The sequence below is a fragment of the Bidens hawaiensis genome, unplaced genomic scaffold (assembly GCF_021521415.1).
Source record: "Bidens hawaiensis isolate Kalapana, Puna unplaced genomic scaffold, B.hawaiensis_p1.1 tig00018130_1, whole genome shotgun sequence".
NCBI lineage: Eukaryota > Viridiplantae > Streptophyta > Magnoliopsida > Asterales > Asteraceae > Bidens > Bidens hawaiensis.
Genome location: NW_027492738.1, coordinates 189,684 through 207,299, shown reverse-complemented (window position 1 = coordinate 207,299; position 17,616 = coordinate 189,684). Strand labels below are relative to the sequence as shown.

Sequence of the window (17,616 nt, the reverse complement as noted above, 5' to 3'; positions counted from 1 at the left end):
ATGTTGCCACTGTCTTAGGTTAGTTTTCGTTAACCTTGTACAAAATACAGAGGCTTCATTTCTGCAAAAGACTTCAGGTTATCAGTATTAGTGTCACACGTGTTTGGTCTTGTCGCGGTTCGTACTTTTGCCTCTTGTCTTGTTGGTGTCGTCGTATCTATCATGTGTTATGTACTTATGTTAAGTGTATAAGTTAGATGTTGTATGTACTAAAATAACTAAAAATAAACTATCGTGTATTCCCAGCTTCACTAGGCTAAGGGTAATGGGGCTTGATCCCAACTCAAGTGATCCAATACAAATACGACATGTAGGCTAAGTGTGTAGTGATCCAGGTGATTCGGGGCTTGGTTGATTTTTTTTGTTAAACACGAAAATACTAAATTAAAGCATTTCATAAAACATAAATAAAAATGAAAATAAAAACATAAATTTAAAATGCAACCACCTCTAAAAAAATACATAAAAATAGCGTTTTTTTTCGTCAGTTCCTTCCGAATACGATCTTTTTTTTCCTCCATTATCGCTTAGTCGGATGGCAGTAGGTGGCTAAAGTCTTTGGCTAGAAAAGCCAAACTCTTAAACCGGTTTTTTGTATGTCGAGCTTCGCCAATCGAGAAGAGGCCACTTGATAATTCCTTAATTTGTTTTTTATAGTCAATATCACCAACCGTCCCACATTCCCTACCCGAGGGTGGCTACAACCTTGGTCTTTCAAATGACCTTCGGACAAGTTTAGGTCGAAGTCAATTTTATTCTCCGACCCGCTCGAAGAGACGTATATGCCAGACGTACTAGTTTTCGTACGTTTTGCACCTTCGCCAAAGTCTTCCGCACATTGTTGCATCCATTTCGAGCACTTCCTTAACAACTCCCGCAAGTTGCCCTCGTCAAACGTCTTCACCATCCCGTACTTCCTAAACACCTCTTGTTTCCATTCATCACAAGTGAATTGGTAAGCTGAGAGATCATCGGTCCCACTCGGCCGCATTCGGTTAGAATTTCGGTTATGTAGGTTGGTAGACAATCCTACAAATTTACAAATATCGGTCCACCGACCTGATATCATATTTTCGGTACGATCCATACTCCCCACTTGCTTATAAAAACATTTCCAAACCTTGGCCCGAAAAACTCGACGTCTTTGAAAGTCAGCTACAAAATAAATAACAAAAAATGTAATAATTGCATAAAACTAAAAAGATATATTAAAAAATAAAATTCAAAAAATAATTTACCCGTGTTCCGATCTTGAGATATTTCAAACCAAGCATTTGTCAACGCGAGTTTCTCTTCTTTAGACCACGGAGTAACCTTCCGCTTACTCATAACCGGTGCCGATGAACCACCCGCTTCTCCGGTTTTCTTCCCCTTACCTTTGTGAGATCGTTTTGCGGGTTTAGCCGGCACCGGTTCCGGCTCCGGTTGTGGCTCTGGTTGTGTCTCCGGGTTCGAATATTCGGATTGTGACATCTCGGAGTTGTAAAAAGTCGCGTTTTGAGAATACACGAAAGCTTGAAACGATTCGTCGTCCAAGTAGTTCAATCCTTCGGGAAATTGAGGGTCGTTGATGTTGAAATTACCCGAACCCGACATTGTTATAAATTTGAGAAATTTAGAGAAGTTTTGTAAATAATAGTATAGAGAAAGGGAGTGAGATTGGTGTGTTATTTTTATAAAATGAGGTTGTTATTTATAGTGGTAGTGGTAGGGTTTGTAATTAATTTTTTTTTTTAAACTCAAGCCCAACGGCTCTTTTGAGCAAATCAATGTCCAACGGCTAGTTTTAGCCCCGCGGTCCGGCTCCCCCGCCTTCGCGCCCCTGCTCGCGTGAGGGTGGTAGTGGTGTGCGCGGTTGCCACCTAGATCGCGTCCCTTGGCGCCCCGTTACCCTTAGGATTAAAAAGATCATTTACTAAAACATTAACCTTAAAAACAACAAATCATAAACAGCAGTTATAGATACAAAAACCTGCAGCACCATTGCTATCAATATTCAATCAAAACATGAATAAGCTGTAGTGTAGTATGCAATCATCCCCTAACCAGCGTTAAAAAAAAGGTGACAAATGTTCTAATGAAGCATTCCAGATACATGTTAAAAAAACATATTCTACCAATTAATCCACTAATCAAACGCATCAAATTCTGTAATCTTTCCATACATGTAAAATCAATGCCCTAAAAGAACACTCATATAGTGAGTCATATTCTCACAAGTCACAACAACATTAAGCATATAAGAAAATAATGAAGCAAGACCAACATCAAAGAAAACAAACACATGATAATCATGAAAAAAGAAAAGGCAAGGCAGATATGAGCCATTCATTTACTTGGATTCTATCTACAAAAATGTATCTTCAGAGTTCAGGATCGAAGGACAGATGAATTCAGCTTTTGTACTGCATGTTACAAGGGTAATAATGGAACAACTGTTTCCATGTTTACACTGGCTGCTTGAAACCCGTATTTAGTTATTTTCGTCCTTGAAATCAGAATTTAATAATTATCAACTTAACAAATAAATGTGTAGATGTAGGGTATTAAACCCACCGTTTAACAAGTATAACACCCAAATCCAGCGCAACCAGAACGCTGGGCGGAAGACGCTAAAGTTACTTCTTAATATAATACACATTCCCTGACGCCTAGGGAATGGTGGCGCAAAGGTCTCATAAGCATGGGACAAAAAGGTACAATCTACATGGGAATAGACACCCAACCAATGGGGACTGGACAACACATAAAGGACGGTACAAAATAGTACAAAACGTCCCTGTCAAAAGGTCATGATGCCTGCCAACTTCCACCAACCTCCACGATCACACGAATGGAGAATATTATTAGTGGAGGAACCTGACAAAGTAGTTGACCATCCTATCTCTCTCCTCCGGCTATAAATACCAGTCGATCTCCGAATGGTAAAAGATATACTCTCTCATACTATCACTATCAATACATTTCATACTACCAAGTACTGATTCTCACACCAGAGGGTGGTTACGAGAGAATCCCCCCCCCCATTCCTCGTAACGAGCTCACGGTGTTATGTTTTGCAGGATACACTCGTCTGCGCCAAGAAGGTTTTATAATCCATCGTGGGGAATACATACCCAAACCCCTCGGACTAACGTGTTAGACCTTGAGGGGTGGATTTGTGTTTCTTCATTGGCACCATCCGTACATATAGCTAGAACAGTTACTCAAAAATCACTCCGTTCTTGATTCAGATGAGTGACAAGACTACACCGAAAGAGGTTGGCCAAAACTCAAAGGCCAACCAAGAAGGAAATATGTAAATCTTGGACACAATCGGTGCCGGTGAAGACTTCGCTAACGCGTACACCATTCACCCTACCATCACAGAGAGAGAAAAAGCCAAATCACGTTCCAAAGCAACCATGCCACCAGACATAATGGCCTGGTTGGAAGCTGAACAACAAAAACTAAGGGACAAGGTCCAAGAAAAAATGGTGTCCGTTGTGAAACCTATAACGCTGTTCGACATAGCCTTTAGTAGCAACGACGAAGAAGAGTACGAAGAACACCCAACGTCGATTCGTACGAAAGGACCAACTGATATATCACCACTTGCTCGGCAGAATAGCAAGGCAGGTGATAAGTCACATCGGTCGCGTCTTGAAGTAGATTCACGTCTAGACGATCCAGACTATGAAGAAAGTTGGAAAGGTCTAGACAACGCCAAGAAACTGGTGAAATATCATCCAGACGCGGCGAAGATTTTTCCAAACCATACCGGCCAACAACGTCGGCGGGAAAATCAAAGTTGGTGGCGAGAATAGCTGAGGCGGAGTTACCAGAAAATCCAAAAATACCGCCAACGGTCGGGTAGTATGATGGCATCTCAGATCCAGACGATCATATGCAGACCTTCACATCTGCTGGGCTAGTGTCAGGGTGGACCATGCCGTTATGGTGCCACATTTTCACATTAACACTAGTCGGAGCCACCAGAGCTTGGTTTGAAAGGTTGCCAGATGGGCATATTACAAGTTGGGAGGACTTAGCAAAAAAGTTCACCCAACAGTTTAGCCAACAACGGCGTCACATCAGCGACCCAGCAGACATTCTGAATGTGGTCAGGAAAGATAATGAAACGCTAGAAGATTTCATTACCAGGTTCAACCAAGAAGGCTTGAACATCGGCGGTGTGAGTGAAGAATTGCTGCGGGCAGCCTTTCGCCAAAACGTAAAGTGTGACGAACTCATTCGGAACCTTACGGGTAGAGATGGCATGCCGCATCGATGGGATGATGTTATGACCGCGGCCAAGAGGTAAGCGCGAACGGAGAAAAGTCTAGGGAAAGAACTGGCAAAGAACGTTGCCAGAAATGATATCAATAGAACCTGCCAAGGCAAAAGAATATCTTCCGTGTGGTCAAGACTAAATAACGAAAAGGAGTCCGCGACGTATGAATCTTTCAAAGCTAAACAGAAAGGTCAGACGAATGCATCCAGATGGACTATGCTGAAAAAAAGCTCAGCCCACATCATGTATACGGAGGGGATCCAACTAAAGAAACCGAAACCAATCAAGCAGGGGCCAAACACAGACATGAAAAGTTATTGTGATTATCATGAATAACATGGTCACACAACAAACCAGTGTTCTACCCTGAAGGATGCCATCGAAGAGTATGTTAAAAATGGAAAGTTGGATCACCTCGTAAAGAGTATCAAAGGAAGATACAGGCGCCCACCTCCAAGAGATGGCGGAAGGCCAGAAAAGAAAATCAAAGATCTCCACGCCAACATGATTTCGGGCAATGTACAATCCAAGAAACGAAGGCAAACAGAATATGCGGCCTGGACAGAGGAACAAGTCATTTTCCCAAGAGTAAAAGGAGGGGCAAACAAGAAAGCGCCTTTAGTGATTACAGCTGTATTCGGTCACTACCGGACACCGCGTTTTTTCATCGACGCGGGGGAAACATCCGACGTCATGTACCGCCAGAGTTTCGACTTACTGGAAGACAAAGATAGGCAGCGATTAATGCCCGTTAATGCTCCAATCGCGGGTTTCAATCAAAGTGTTGAATACCCGCTAGGACAGCTGACATTCCCGGTCGAACTAAGTGACGGAGTCCATTCACGAACGGAATACGTTGACTTTCTAGTAATGGAAACACCTCACCCACATTATGATATAATCCTGGGAAGGGAAGCAATCGGTGACTTCAACGCTAATCCCTCAACAGCTCATGGAATATTGGGAGTACCAACCCCAACGGGGATAACAATGATCCACGCCAACAAGGAGTGCAACATGCCGGAAAGAAAAATACCGTCAAAGAAGATGTCAAAGACCAGCAAAGAAGGAGAATAGAGAAATGGGTGCACAACAAAGAATTCCCAGAACAAAGCATAACCATTAGACCAACTATCTCTGAAGAAGCGCGTCCGGCGTTAAAAAGATTGTTAATCAAGAATATAGACGTATTCGCTTGGACCCCGGCAGACATGACGGAAGTCCCAAGAAGCAAAGCGGAGCATGAACTAAAAGTTAATCCAGCATTTGTTCCAGTGGTACAGAAACGAAGAAAAATGGGGCCAGATCAAGCAAAAGCTTGTGATGAACAAGTCCAGCAACTAGTAGATGTGGGCATAATATGTGAAATCCAATACCAAACATGGGTAGCCAATCCAGTAATGGTACCCAAGGCGAATAGACAATGGCGCATGTGTATCGACTTCAAAGATCTTAACAAAGCGTGCCCAAAAGATTGCTACCCGTTGCCAGAAATCGACCTTAAGGTGGACGCACTGGTACCCTTTCAGTTCAAATGTTTTTTAGACGCGTACAAAGGGTACCATTAGATCCACATGGTGGTAAAAGACCAGGACAAAACGACGTTCCGAACAAACAGCGGAACATATTGTTATAAGATGATGCCATTCGGCCTCAAGAACGCCGGGTCTACATACCAGCGATTGATGGACAAAGAGTTCAAACCTCAAATCGGGAGGAATTTGGAAGTTTATATGGACGATTTGGTCATAAAAAGCAAAACGGAGATAGCAATGTTGAAAGACGTTGAAGAAACCTTCAAAACATTAAGGTTAATCAGCATGAAGCTCAACCCAGGAAAGTTTTCCTTCGGAATGGAAGAGGGGAAATTCCTAGGCGTAATTGTGACCAATGGCGGCTTCAAAGCCAACCCAGAAAAGCTAGAGGCAGTGTTGAAAATGCCTTCACCGAAATCTATTAAGCAAGTACAAACGCTTAATGGACGAGTAGTCGCGCTAAATAGATTATTGTCAAGCCATGCAGAAAGATCTTTCCCGTTCGTCTCAACCTTGAGAAACTGCCTCCAGAAATCTCAATTTCGATGGACAGAGGAGGCAGAAACGGCATTCCAAGAAATCAAGTCATGCCTAGCAGAACTACCAGCGCTGACAGCCCCAAAAGTTGGAGAGCCATTGGTAGTGTACCTAGCAGCTTCAGAAAGAACAATCGGTGTGGTTCTAATGGAAGAAAGAAATGGTGTTCAAACACCCATTTAACACGTAAGCCGCACCTTAGCGGACGCAGAGACAAGATACTCCACCTCAGAAAAGCTGGTTCTATCTCTGGTACAAACAGCGCGACGCTTGAGAAGATACTTTCAAGGCCACCCAATACATGTTCTCACCATCGCTTACAAAATGTATTAAGCAAACCATAACTGTCAGGAAGATTAGCAAAATGGGTGATAGAATTGGGAGAACACGCCATTGAATACAAACCTAGGCCAGCAATCAAGGGCCAGGTTTGGCCGACTTCATAGCGGAAATTCCTCAAGGAAAAGAGGAAGAATGCCGAAAAGAAGCTGAACCTCCTGTTGATCAACAAAAAGATAAAGTTTGGAAGTTGTTCACAGATGGAGCATCTAACGACAAAGGTGCAGGAACAGGGCTAAGAATAACCAATCCCGAAGGACAACACTTCACGTACGCGATATACCTAGAATTCAAAAGTACAAACAATGAGGCGGAGTACGAAGCGTTGCTGGCAGGGTTGAGAATCTCCAAGAAGTTGGGAGCCCAACACTTAGAAGCGCACGTGGATTCAATGCTCGTGGCAAATCAGATTGATGGCTCATATGACGCAAAAGATGATAAAATGGCGTCATACCTGGCACAGGCCAAAGTGCTAATGGCAGCCTTCGCCACAGGCAAGGTAAAGCACATCAAGCGAAGTGAGAACAAACAAGAAAATGCTTTAAGCAAATTAGCATCATTTGGCTTTGAACATCTCGCGAAAGACGTCCGCATTGAAGTCCTCACAATGCATTCAACAATGAACAGAGAAGTTTACGTGTGTTCAGAGGCAGAGACAAATTGGATGACACCAATTGTTTGTTACCTCGCAAGGGGTATTTTACTAGAGAAGAAGGTAGAAGCCAGAAAGATTCGCCACAAAGCCTTGAATTATACAATTCAGGACGACATCTTGTACATGCGATCATACTTAGGGCCACTTCTCAGATGCGTAGATCCGCAAGACGCAAATTATCTGCTGAGAGAAATTCACGAGGGAATATGTGGCGTGCATGCGGGTCCGAGAATGGTAGTCGCCAAAATCATGAATACGTGATACTATTGGCTGGGCATGCATGTAGACGCCAAAAAAGAGTTGAGACGATGCAGCGCGTGTCCAGTGGCGGACCCGGGATTTTTTGTCAATGGGGTCCCAATTTTTTCGGTTTACAAAATTTTTAGGGTCGGTCGTTATTCGGGTCGGGTCGAGGCAAGGAACATAATAAAACACGGAACTATGGTGTCATTGGAAACGAGTAAGTAGAAAGAATCTAATTACAAACTAGATGAAACATACACTTTTAATTCATACCCGAAAAACATGAACGTAATCTATATATATGGTCTTACATAATTGACCAAAACATGAAAAAATAACTCTAACACAAATAAATGATTAATTATAATATACATACACAAGGTAAATAATAAAAGAATATGCAAAATCCATGTTAACATTATATATGTTGCATGGTGATAATGACTATATGAGAGAAACTAACAAAAAGCACAAATACCCTATCTGAATAACTAGGACTAGGATATTAAAAAAACAACAAAAAAGGAGTATGATGGGGCTTGAACCTACAACCTCTCACAAGTAAAACAAGGACTTTCCACTGTACCAGTTCAATCTTAATAGTATGGGTTCCAAGTATTAATTTTTATGGGGTCCTTACAAAATTTAATATACCATCTCTAAGTAATTTTTAAAAAACATCGGTATCCCGGGACCCCGATCGGACCTATGTGGGTCCGCCCCTGCGCGTGTCAACGCCATGCGCCAAATACCCTTCGCCCAAAGAATGCCATGATCCCGGTAACAGCCTCCTGGCCATTCCAGAAATGGGCAATTGACATAACGGGACCATTTCCAGAGGCACCAGGGCGGGTGAAGTTTCTCATTGTGGCAATTGATTACTTCACAAAGTGGGTTGAAGCAAAGCCAGTAGCAACAATCAACGCAGCCAGCTTCAAAAAAATCATATGGGAGTTCATCATATGTCGTTTTGGATTACCCATGAATTTGGTCAGCGACAACGGAACACAATTTGCTGACCAACATATCCAACGATGGTTAAAAGAACTCAACATCACTCAAACGTTTACTTCCGTTGCTCACCCACAAGGAAATGGTGAGATGGAACGCGCCAACAGAACTATTGTGGGCGGGATCAAGAAAAAGCTGGCAAATCACAAGTCAGGATGGGTTGATCAATTACCCCACATCCTGTGGGCCATACGAACCCAAAGAAATACAAGTAACGCGTAAACACCGCTCAGCCTACTTATGGTACCGAAGAAATGATTCCCGCAGAAGTTGGCGTTCCATCACCAAGGGTCACATTACAAAATGACAATGAGGCGGAGAGGCACCTAGACCTAATGCTCCTGGAAGAGCGTCGAGAGTTGGCCGCAATCAGAGAACAAATACAAGCGCTTACTACAAAAGTACTACGACGCAAAAGTAAAAGTCTGTGAGTTTAATGCCGGAGATTACGTCCTTCGCAACAACGAGGCATCAAGAGCGCACGCGCAAGGCTAGCTAGCGCCATCTTGGGAAGGCCCTTATCAAATTAAAAAAGTATTGGGAAAAGGCGCCTATGTCCTGATGCAACTCGATGGCTCACCGATTCCAAGAACCTGGAAGCCGACACAATTGCGAAGGTGTTATATGTAAATCGATTACAAAATTGAAAAAACAGGCCAAGGGTCTCCTAACAAATTTGAATGGAAACGACACTCCGTATTTTACAATTGAAGAAAGTTCATTGCATTTATGTACGAGTAATAACAAGCGAGTACCAACACCCGCAAAATAAAGTAAAAAAAAACAGAGAAAAAATTACAACTATACAAGCCAAAGAGAGCCTTGTCGACGTCGTTTATACTTTTTCCCGATTGGTCGACGACGGTCGCGCTATCTCCTTGGTCGCCAGCAGATGCGGTGGACGGACCAGCTTGCAAAGGTTTAAGCAGCTTCCTCAGTAGCTGCACACCATTTTCTTCCTTTGCGTACCCAACAACTACAGAAAGAATGAGAAAGGTAAGAGCTTCATATTCCGCCTCAGCGGCGGCATACTCTGCTTCCACATCGATATCTTTAAGAACATAAGCTTAGGAAGGCTATCACGCAGATGCGTCACAACGTCCTGAAACCCCATCTTGTGACAAAGTGGCCGGGAAGCAGTAACAAGGGCCCCAACACTCCGCGTCAAGTCATCGTCAATGATGATGCATTGGGCAACCTACATAACAAAGGCGTTAGTAATATGCAAGTAAAGGTATAAACATGTATTTACAGAATACCTTGCAGATGGCGTGTTTCAACAACCAATCGCGATCAGCAGCGGCAGCGGCACACTCAGTAGACAAAGCTTTAATAGTCTCCTCATTAGAGACCAACGTGTTAGCCAGCTTGCCTGCATCCGCCTTGCTCGACTCAGCTTCCGCCTCCAACTCTTCAATACGCTTGCGAAAAACAGCGTTTTCACTCTCGAGTTTGGCGGAAGCTTCCTTGGCAGAAAGAGCACGGCTGCGTGCATCCGCAAGATCGGCGTTGGACCTCTTGCAGGCAGCCTCAAACTCCTTATAGCGAGCGGCGCGCTCGCTATAAGAGTCCGCCAAATCTTCCTCAACTTTCACCAATTTCACTTCAGCATCAATCAGAGCCTGGCGATGCTCCGATGACTCTTTATTCGCCTTCCAGGTGGTAGCCTCAGTATCTTTCACCGACTGCTCCATCTCCCCCATCCGGGCACTTGCCTCGATCTTCTCCTCATGAAGAGCGCGATTTTTGCGCAGCAATTCCGCGAAACTAGAGAAAGCCTGGACTTGGTGTAAGGCAGCGTCAGAATACAAACTATTCCGAGGCTGGATTTTGCGAGCAATGCACTCGCCAGGTGGAACAACGTGTTCCAAAAATTCTGTACAAGTGGCTGGGTCATCAAAATTGGCGCCGCAAGTAACCTTTCATCGAGGGCGAAAAACCTGATTCGCCTCCACAGAATCACGGGGGTCCATATCTACATTCAAAACCCCACCGCTCAAACTGCCACTAAACCCGCCACTACTGTCACCGCGCAAAAAAAAACCTACCTCGCATCGTCGCACCTATAGTGAAAGGCGGCAGCGGCACGACCTCGTCACCATCAAGAATGTAGCCCTTGTCTGGTGAGGACTGTCTTGACTTCATGAGATCGGCAAAATAAATACCCGCAGATTCAAGACTAACCTTAGGAGATTCGTCCACAATCGCCTTCATCGGTGCAGCAGACGACATTGGCTGAAAATCGACCGGAATAGAAGATCCTGTCGACACACGCGCAGTCGTCACAACGGTTTCGGCCTAAGATGGGCCAACCACACCCATCATCATTGGCAAACTCAGCGCCTGTACAGTAGGCATCGCTTACGACAAGCCGCCAACACTTGTCATCATCGGCAAACTGACGAAAACAGTCGCCAGTTAAGATGCAGCAGCAGAAGCAGCAGTCGATGAAGAAATTGCCAAAGTCCCTAAAACTATATAACAAGGTAAGTTAAAGTGGATCGCGTTAAAAGATTTCATAATTAATAATTAATCGCAAATGTTATACTTGACGACTTAACAAGACTGCCCGTCTTCACGAAATCGCCAAGCCGAGGCTTCTTGAAGAGGCGATGTAACTCTTCATCATCTTCATTAATCACAGGGGTGGAACCCGAATTGTGTGGAACAGTGAACGCCCCGCCCACTGCGGTAGAAGAAGAAGGTGGACAGATACGAACTTCGTATCCACAACAATTCCAGAAGTTGTGGCTGCAGAAGACACAAGATATGTCGCCACCAAAATTGGAGTGGCGACAACCAGACTTGTGTCCAAGACAGACACAGCAGTCACAGGCTGCGAGACTGAAGGCAAGGAGAAGCCAACAGAAACCTGTGCAGAGGTGGTTGGGGAAGACACCGAGCTAGCACCGGAACTGAGTGCTTCAAGCAATGTCGGGGACGAAGATACCAAAGCCCCAAACGGAACGGCGGAGATGAGAACGACATCGTCATCATCATCCACAGCGTTTCTCGTGGCGGTATCTATCGGAGACGCAACAGCCTCCCCACCACTGCGTTGTGTGCCCCTCCTACTGCACTTAGGAACGCGCACAACGTTAGGCCGTCTACCTGAAAAACAAGTTGGAACGTTAGGGAAGAAACAAATAGAAAAATACGCTCAACAGTAGCAAATGGAACTTACCCCCCTGATGGTTAACAAAGCTGGGCGGTGGCAGCGGTCACGGAGCAAGTGATTGCCCCATAGGAAGAGGAAACACAAAGTTTCGGGCCTTTCTTGCAAGGATTGGCTCCTCACGAGGACCCAAGTCTCTCCGCCTCAACAATCTAGCGCCCTCAGGCGCGGGCTGGAGAAGGAGCATCGGATCATCCACCTCTAAAAGAAGGAAGTTGGGTTATTATTATATACATATACATAAAAGCAAAAAAAAACGATACTAACCCTGACCGCTGTTATGGATGACCAGCACCATATTTGCATCCTCCCAGATGTGACTCATGCCCCACAACACCAGCGCGCGTTCAGAATAATGACGGAGAGGGTAAAGTCTGGCCTGTAAAGTGGTGAACCAGTCCGAACTAGAATAAGGAGCCACTTTCGGCTCAGCAAGCTCCTTCACATCCGTAAAGTGCATAGAATGGGGAACCACGCGCGTAGAGACATAGAAGAACAGGCTCTTCCACTCGTGCAGACTCTGCGGTGCATCCAAAGCAATAGCCTTGGCTCCAGGGCGAGTAAACAAGTTATACCATCCCCGGAAGAAACGCTATCGGTAAAACGCTGATAACTTGTCAGCCGTAGACGTAATACCGAGGCAATGACAAGTATACTCGAAATGGCGAAGACGAGCCATCCCAAGCGGATGAATCTGGCTGAGGTGCAGCCAAAAAACATCCAAGACGTCCAGCAAAAATACAGTGAGGGGCAATCGAAAATTTCCCAAAAAGAAGTACTCCCTATACACGGTAATCTTGCCGATAGGAGCCTCTTGAGCCGTCTTGCCTAACGCAGGCAATTCAGGCTCATACTCAGGGCCAAGGTTATAAACCTTGACTATATTATTGAAGTCGTCGGCAGTCATGCGACAACCGAAGAACTCCATGTTGTTATTCTTCTTGGTCTTCGAAGATTGGGAAGACTCAGCCATAAAAGAGAAATGATTCAAAGAAGGAGGGGTGGGAAAATATGCAGGTGAAAGTGAAAAAGTGATTTCCAAATGGAGTAATCCCTCCTTTTATACTAATCGTAATTAATTAAGGAGAGGGGTACAAAATGGATAGACGACACGCGGTCCAATAAACGAGCGACACGATAACAAAACGACAGTGGAAATGTGTTACAGCTGGGCACGCCACCGGGATTCTCGCCCACTCGCCTGATACAGGCGAAAAAGCTGCACAACAGAGCAACCGTCGCCAAACTGTCACGTCAAACCGCCATTTCACTGATTTGCATTTAATTCACCCATTCACGCCAAATAACACGTCATCAGCATACGAGAAAAAGATGACAAGTGTTGGCAAAAATAGGCTCCGCCAAGGGATGATTATCATAAATCACCCGCCAAAAATAGGCTCCGCCAAGGGATGGTTATCATAAATCACCCGCCAAAAATAGGCTCCGCCAATGGATGATTATCATAAATCTCCCGCCAAAAATAGGCTCCGCCAAGGGATGATTATCATAAATCACCCGTCAAAAATAGGTTGCGCCAAGGGATGATTATCATAAATCACCTGCCAAAAATAGGCTCCGCCAAAAATAGGCTGCGCCAAGGACAATGGTTTTCATTAACCAGACACCAAAATTGGCAATATAGGTGAAAGACAAGCGGAATACAAACGGATGAAAGATACAATAAAAGCCAAAAGACCATGATAAGTCCACAGCCCCCCTTTAGAAAGGACAATTATGAACTAGGGGGACTTGTAGAGGTAGGGTTTTAAACCCACCGTTTAACAAGTATAACACCCAAATCCAGCGCAACCAGAACGCTGGGCGGAACAAACGGCGGGCATAAAAGCCATGCGCCAGGCACAACACATGGCGCTAAAGTTACTTCTTAATATAATACACATTCCCTGACGCATAGAGAATGGTGGCGCAAAGGTCTCATAAGCATGGGACAAAAATGTACAATCTACATGGGAATAAACACCCAACCAATGGGGACCGGACAACACATAAAGGACGGTATAATATAGTACAAAACATCCCTGTCAAAAGGCCATGATGCCTATCAACTTCCACCAACCTCCACGATCACACGAATGGAGAATATTATTGGTGGAGGAACCTGACAAAGTAGTTGACCATCCTCTCTCTCTCCTCCGGCTATAAATACTAGTCGATCTCCGAATGGTAAAGGATATACTCTCTCATACTATCACTATTAATACATTTCATACTACCAAGTACTGATTCTCACGCCGGAGGGTGGTTACGAGAGAATCCCCCCATTCCTCGTAACGAGCTCACGGTGTTCTGTTTTGCAGGATACACTCGTCTGCGCCAAGAAGGTTTTATAATCCATCGTGGGGAATACATACCCAAACCCCTTGGACTAACGTGTTAGACCTTGAGGGGTGAATTTATGTTTCTTCAATATGGTAATGAATGATTTTAGGGATTTAATTGGTTTTAAATTGTGAGGATTAACGTTTGAGTGAGAGTGGTAAAGCATTGTAGATCTATTAGAGCATATAGATGTATTGACTGAAATTATTATATATATATATATATATAAAAGAGAAGTTTGGTGCCGCTAACTAAGTGGCGGCACCAAACTTGTCCATCCCGTTTTGATTTTCTTTATTGGTAGCATATCGAACGTAACGAGAACCGACCTAACATCAATTTTTGTTTACATAACGAAAACAGACTGAATTCGTGTAAACTCACTACATCAACGTCCGGCGCTGACAATGCTAGGGTGTTGATGCCATTTCTTTTTTTGTGTTTTAAGCTGGTACCATAACGAACATAATGAAAACTGACCGGATGCCAAATTTTTGTGTTGTTGTTTTAGTTCTGGTACCGTAACAAACGAGAAAGAAACCGACCAAATTCGCGCAAAATCTGACAACACTTGGGTTTTACCATCGTTCGTGTTTTACTAAACTGCCCAGTGCAACGCTCCGGGTAAAATACTAGTTCTATAACAAAACATATGTGTACAAGTTTAGTAACTAATTTTTAGATGACATCATGACATTAATAAACTGTCCCCATAGAAGTGTTATGTATAGATAGGCATTTGCCAACTTACAATTTATATACATACAATTTCAGGAGGAGTCTGCATCACGGTTTTATACCATGTGTATCTATGTTTGTACTTGTTTAGTACATCAAATGTGGTACAGTCATAGGTTTGGTGGAGTAAGAAAGTGGAGGTCAACTACACACAAGGATTACATGAGGCGGATCCAGAAATTTATGTTATGGTGGGCACAAAATGAAGCGGGTAAAAAATGGGTTGGAACAATCATTATGGAGGCCTAAAACAAAATGAACTTCTGGAGGCCTTTTATAAATTTCTTTATAAAATTTCATTTTATTTTGTTAATATTGAAACATTAACTTATATTCAAAGAAATTGTTAAGTGTTTTTATATCTAACTAACTACTATACTATTAAAGCAATAAGCTTTAAATCCATATTTCTCATTCCTATTGATTGATTCTCATACTTTCCATGTATATCAATGCCTTCTCTAATTTTCAAATTAATAAAATAAATCAACAATATATTAAAATAAGATTCATTAATGCTATTAAAGTATTACCTTTCCTTTTTCCTTTAATATTTAATTTTTCATTTTGAATATGCTAATTAATGTAGTATTCAAAATCGTAGCTATAGTTTGAATACGAAATATTTCAAATTTCTTTTTGAATATTTTATTTTTGGTTGATTTCATTCACCACCTTTGTTATTTTTTGGTTGATTTCATTCACCACCTGTGTTAATTTTATAGATAATATATAATAAATAATTTAATTAATTATTTGTTATTTCATCAATAGAAGAGATTACGGATAATATATATATATATATATATATATATATAGGTGTTGGATCATTTCAGAAGTTTTTTTACAGCGAAAAGTGCGAGAAGTGAAGGTGCATATGTATGTGTGTAGGTACGTATGTTTGTATATGTGTACGTATGTTTGTATATGTGTATGCATGTTTGTATGCGTGTAGGTACATAGGTTTGAATGTGGATCGGTATATTTATATGTTTGTAGGTAGGTTTGAATGTGTAATTAAGACATAAATACAACTAACCGACATATATGTATGTAACATCATATGAAAGAGAGTGAAATTGGAGATTAATGGAGTTATACATTCACTTATCGCACTTCTCGCTGTAATATCACTTCTCGCAAGATTCATCCCCTATATAGGTATATATATATATAATAGAGAGAGATTACCGATTTAAAATATTATAATTCTGTTAAAATATTATAGTATTTAAATATTTAAATTAAATTTATCAAATTCGTAAAGAAATTAAGGAAATTAGGAAAGGATGACCCATTTTATTAAGGAAATGGTTTAATTACGGATTTGTAAATTTGTAAATATGATATTCCCCCCTTCCTGTTTGAATTAATTATTATATAAATTATGGTCTAAATTTGAATGTAAATTTTAATTAATTAACAATCATTAAGTTTTATTATAATTACGTTAGTTGACCCATTGACCCAGTGATTTAATTACAGTCATTAAGTTTTAACAATTAAAATAAAAATCCACTGACTTATTATTGTTTAACAGTAACAATTGATTTACAAATCCATTGTTGACCCATTCACCCATTCACTTATTATTGTAAACATTGACTTATAATTACGATTTACTAATTAACAATTGAGTTACATATATATAACAAAATTAGTAACCTTTTATTTTCACACCTTATATGAATTACAATACATACTATATGGTGTTCTAATTGATGATTAATTATATTATTGTAAATAATAATATAATTAGTAACTTACATTTTTACATGATGTAACATTGCATTTTACAGAATTACCATTACATAAAATTCAAAATTTGGAAATATATTATGTAACATTGCATATTATTTGAAAATCCATTAATTACGATATCAATTCTATTCTTTCTTACTATAATAACTTTTTTGAAAATTTTTGAAATTTTCTAAATTTATGTTTCTAATCAATTACATTTATACCTTCCTTTTATAATTTAGTCTACCCTAATTCATTTCGTATAAATATGTACATTTGATAGGCTAATTCTTACACCATCAAAGTCTCTTTAGTAAAAACGATTAGCTTTGTGCCAAGGTTTTTAGTTTTTGTTGTTTATATATCTTCCATTTACATATTTCATTTTTGAGGCTTAAAAGTGTTATTGTTATTTAATTTTAAGTTTTTTTGTGTTTCTTTAAATTTTTCACCTCTAGCAAGATGGTGCCAACAAATATCACCATGTTGAACCAACTCGATGTTCTTAACAGTGAGTGTATCCTAAAGGTCCGTATTTTGAAACTATCAAGATGGAGCCACGTTTTTTGTATTCAAATTTAGGACATTTTTTTATTAAAAAATCCAGAAAGTGGAGAATTAACGTGTTTGTGGGTCAACCCAACTCGTTTGGACTTAAATGTCGTTTCAACTCATTCTCGTATCCATATTTATATTTAATCACGTCTACCGTTTACTTACAGGTATCCAACACTTCTTTAAAGATGAGAAAAGTAGTCGTCCTGCTTTGTGAAATCGTGGCAACTCGCGGTGCTCGTCTCTTGGCTGCAGGAATCCTCGGAATCCTCAAAAAAATAGGAAGAGACGTTTCCAAGGAAGGCGAAGAAAATCAAAAATCAATAATAGCAATGGACGGTGGATTATTCGAACACTATACCAAGTTCAGAAACGCAATGCAAAACGCCATGAATGAATTGTTAGGCGAAGAAACCTCTAGAAACATTATCATCGAGCTATCGAATGACGGGTCAGGCCTCGGTGCTGC

At 41.6% G+C, this 17,616-nt stretch overlaps 1 protein-coding gene across 1 annotated transcript; it reads left to right on the top strand.

Annotated features, from left to right (window-relative positions):
- Nucleotides 1-5,847: 5,847 nt before the first annotated feature.
- Nucleotides 5,848-7,600, top strand: LOC143555410 (uncharacterized). The gene is made up of 2 exons (XM_077044973.1): nucleotides 5,848-6,237; nucleotides 6,755-7,600. Exons 1-2 carry the CDS (start codon nucleotides 5,848-5,850, stop codon nucleotides 7,598-7,600), a joined length of 1,236 nt encoding a protein of 411 aa, XP_076901088.1.
- Nucleotides 7,601-17,616: the final 10,016 nt, after the last annotated feature.

Excerpts from the sequence above, each read along its gene's own strand:
- LOC143555410 (XM_077044973.1), top strand. The coding sequence starts at position 5,848 with ATGGTGGTAAAAGACCAGGACAAAACGACGTTCCGAACAAACAGCGGA. Across the intron at positions 6,238-6,754 it reads CACCGAAATCTATTAAGCAA|GCCAGCAATCAAGGGCCAGG; the intron begins GTACAAACGCTT and ends ATACAAACCTAG.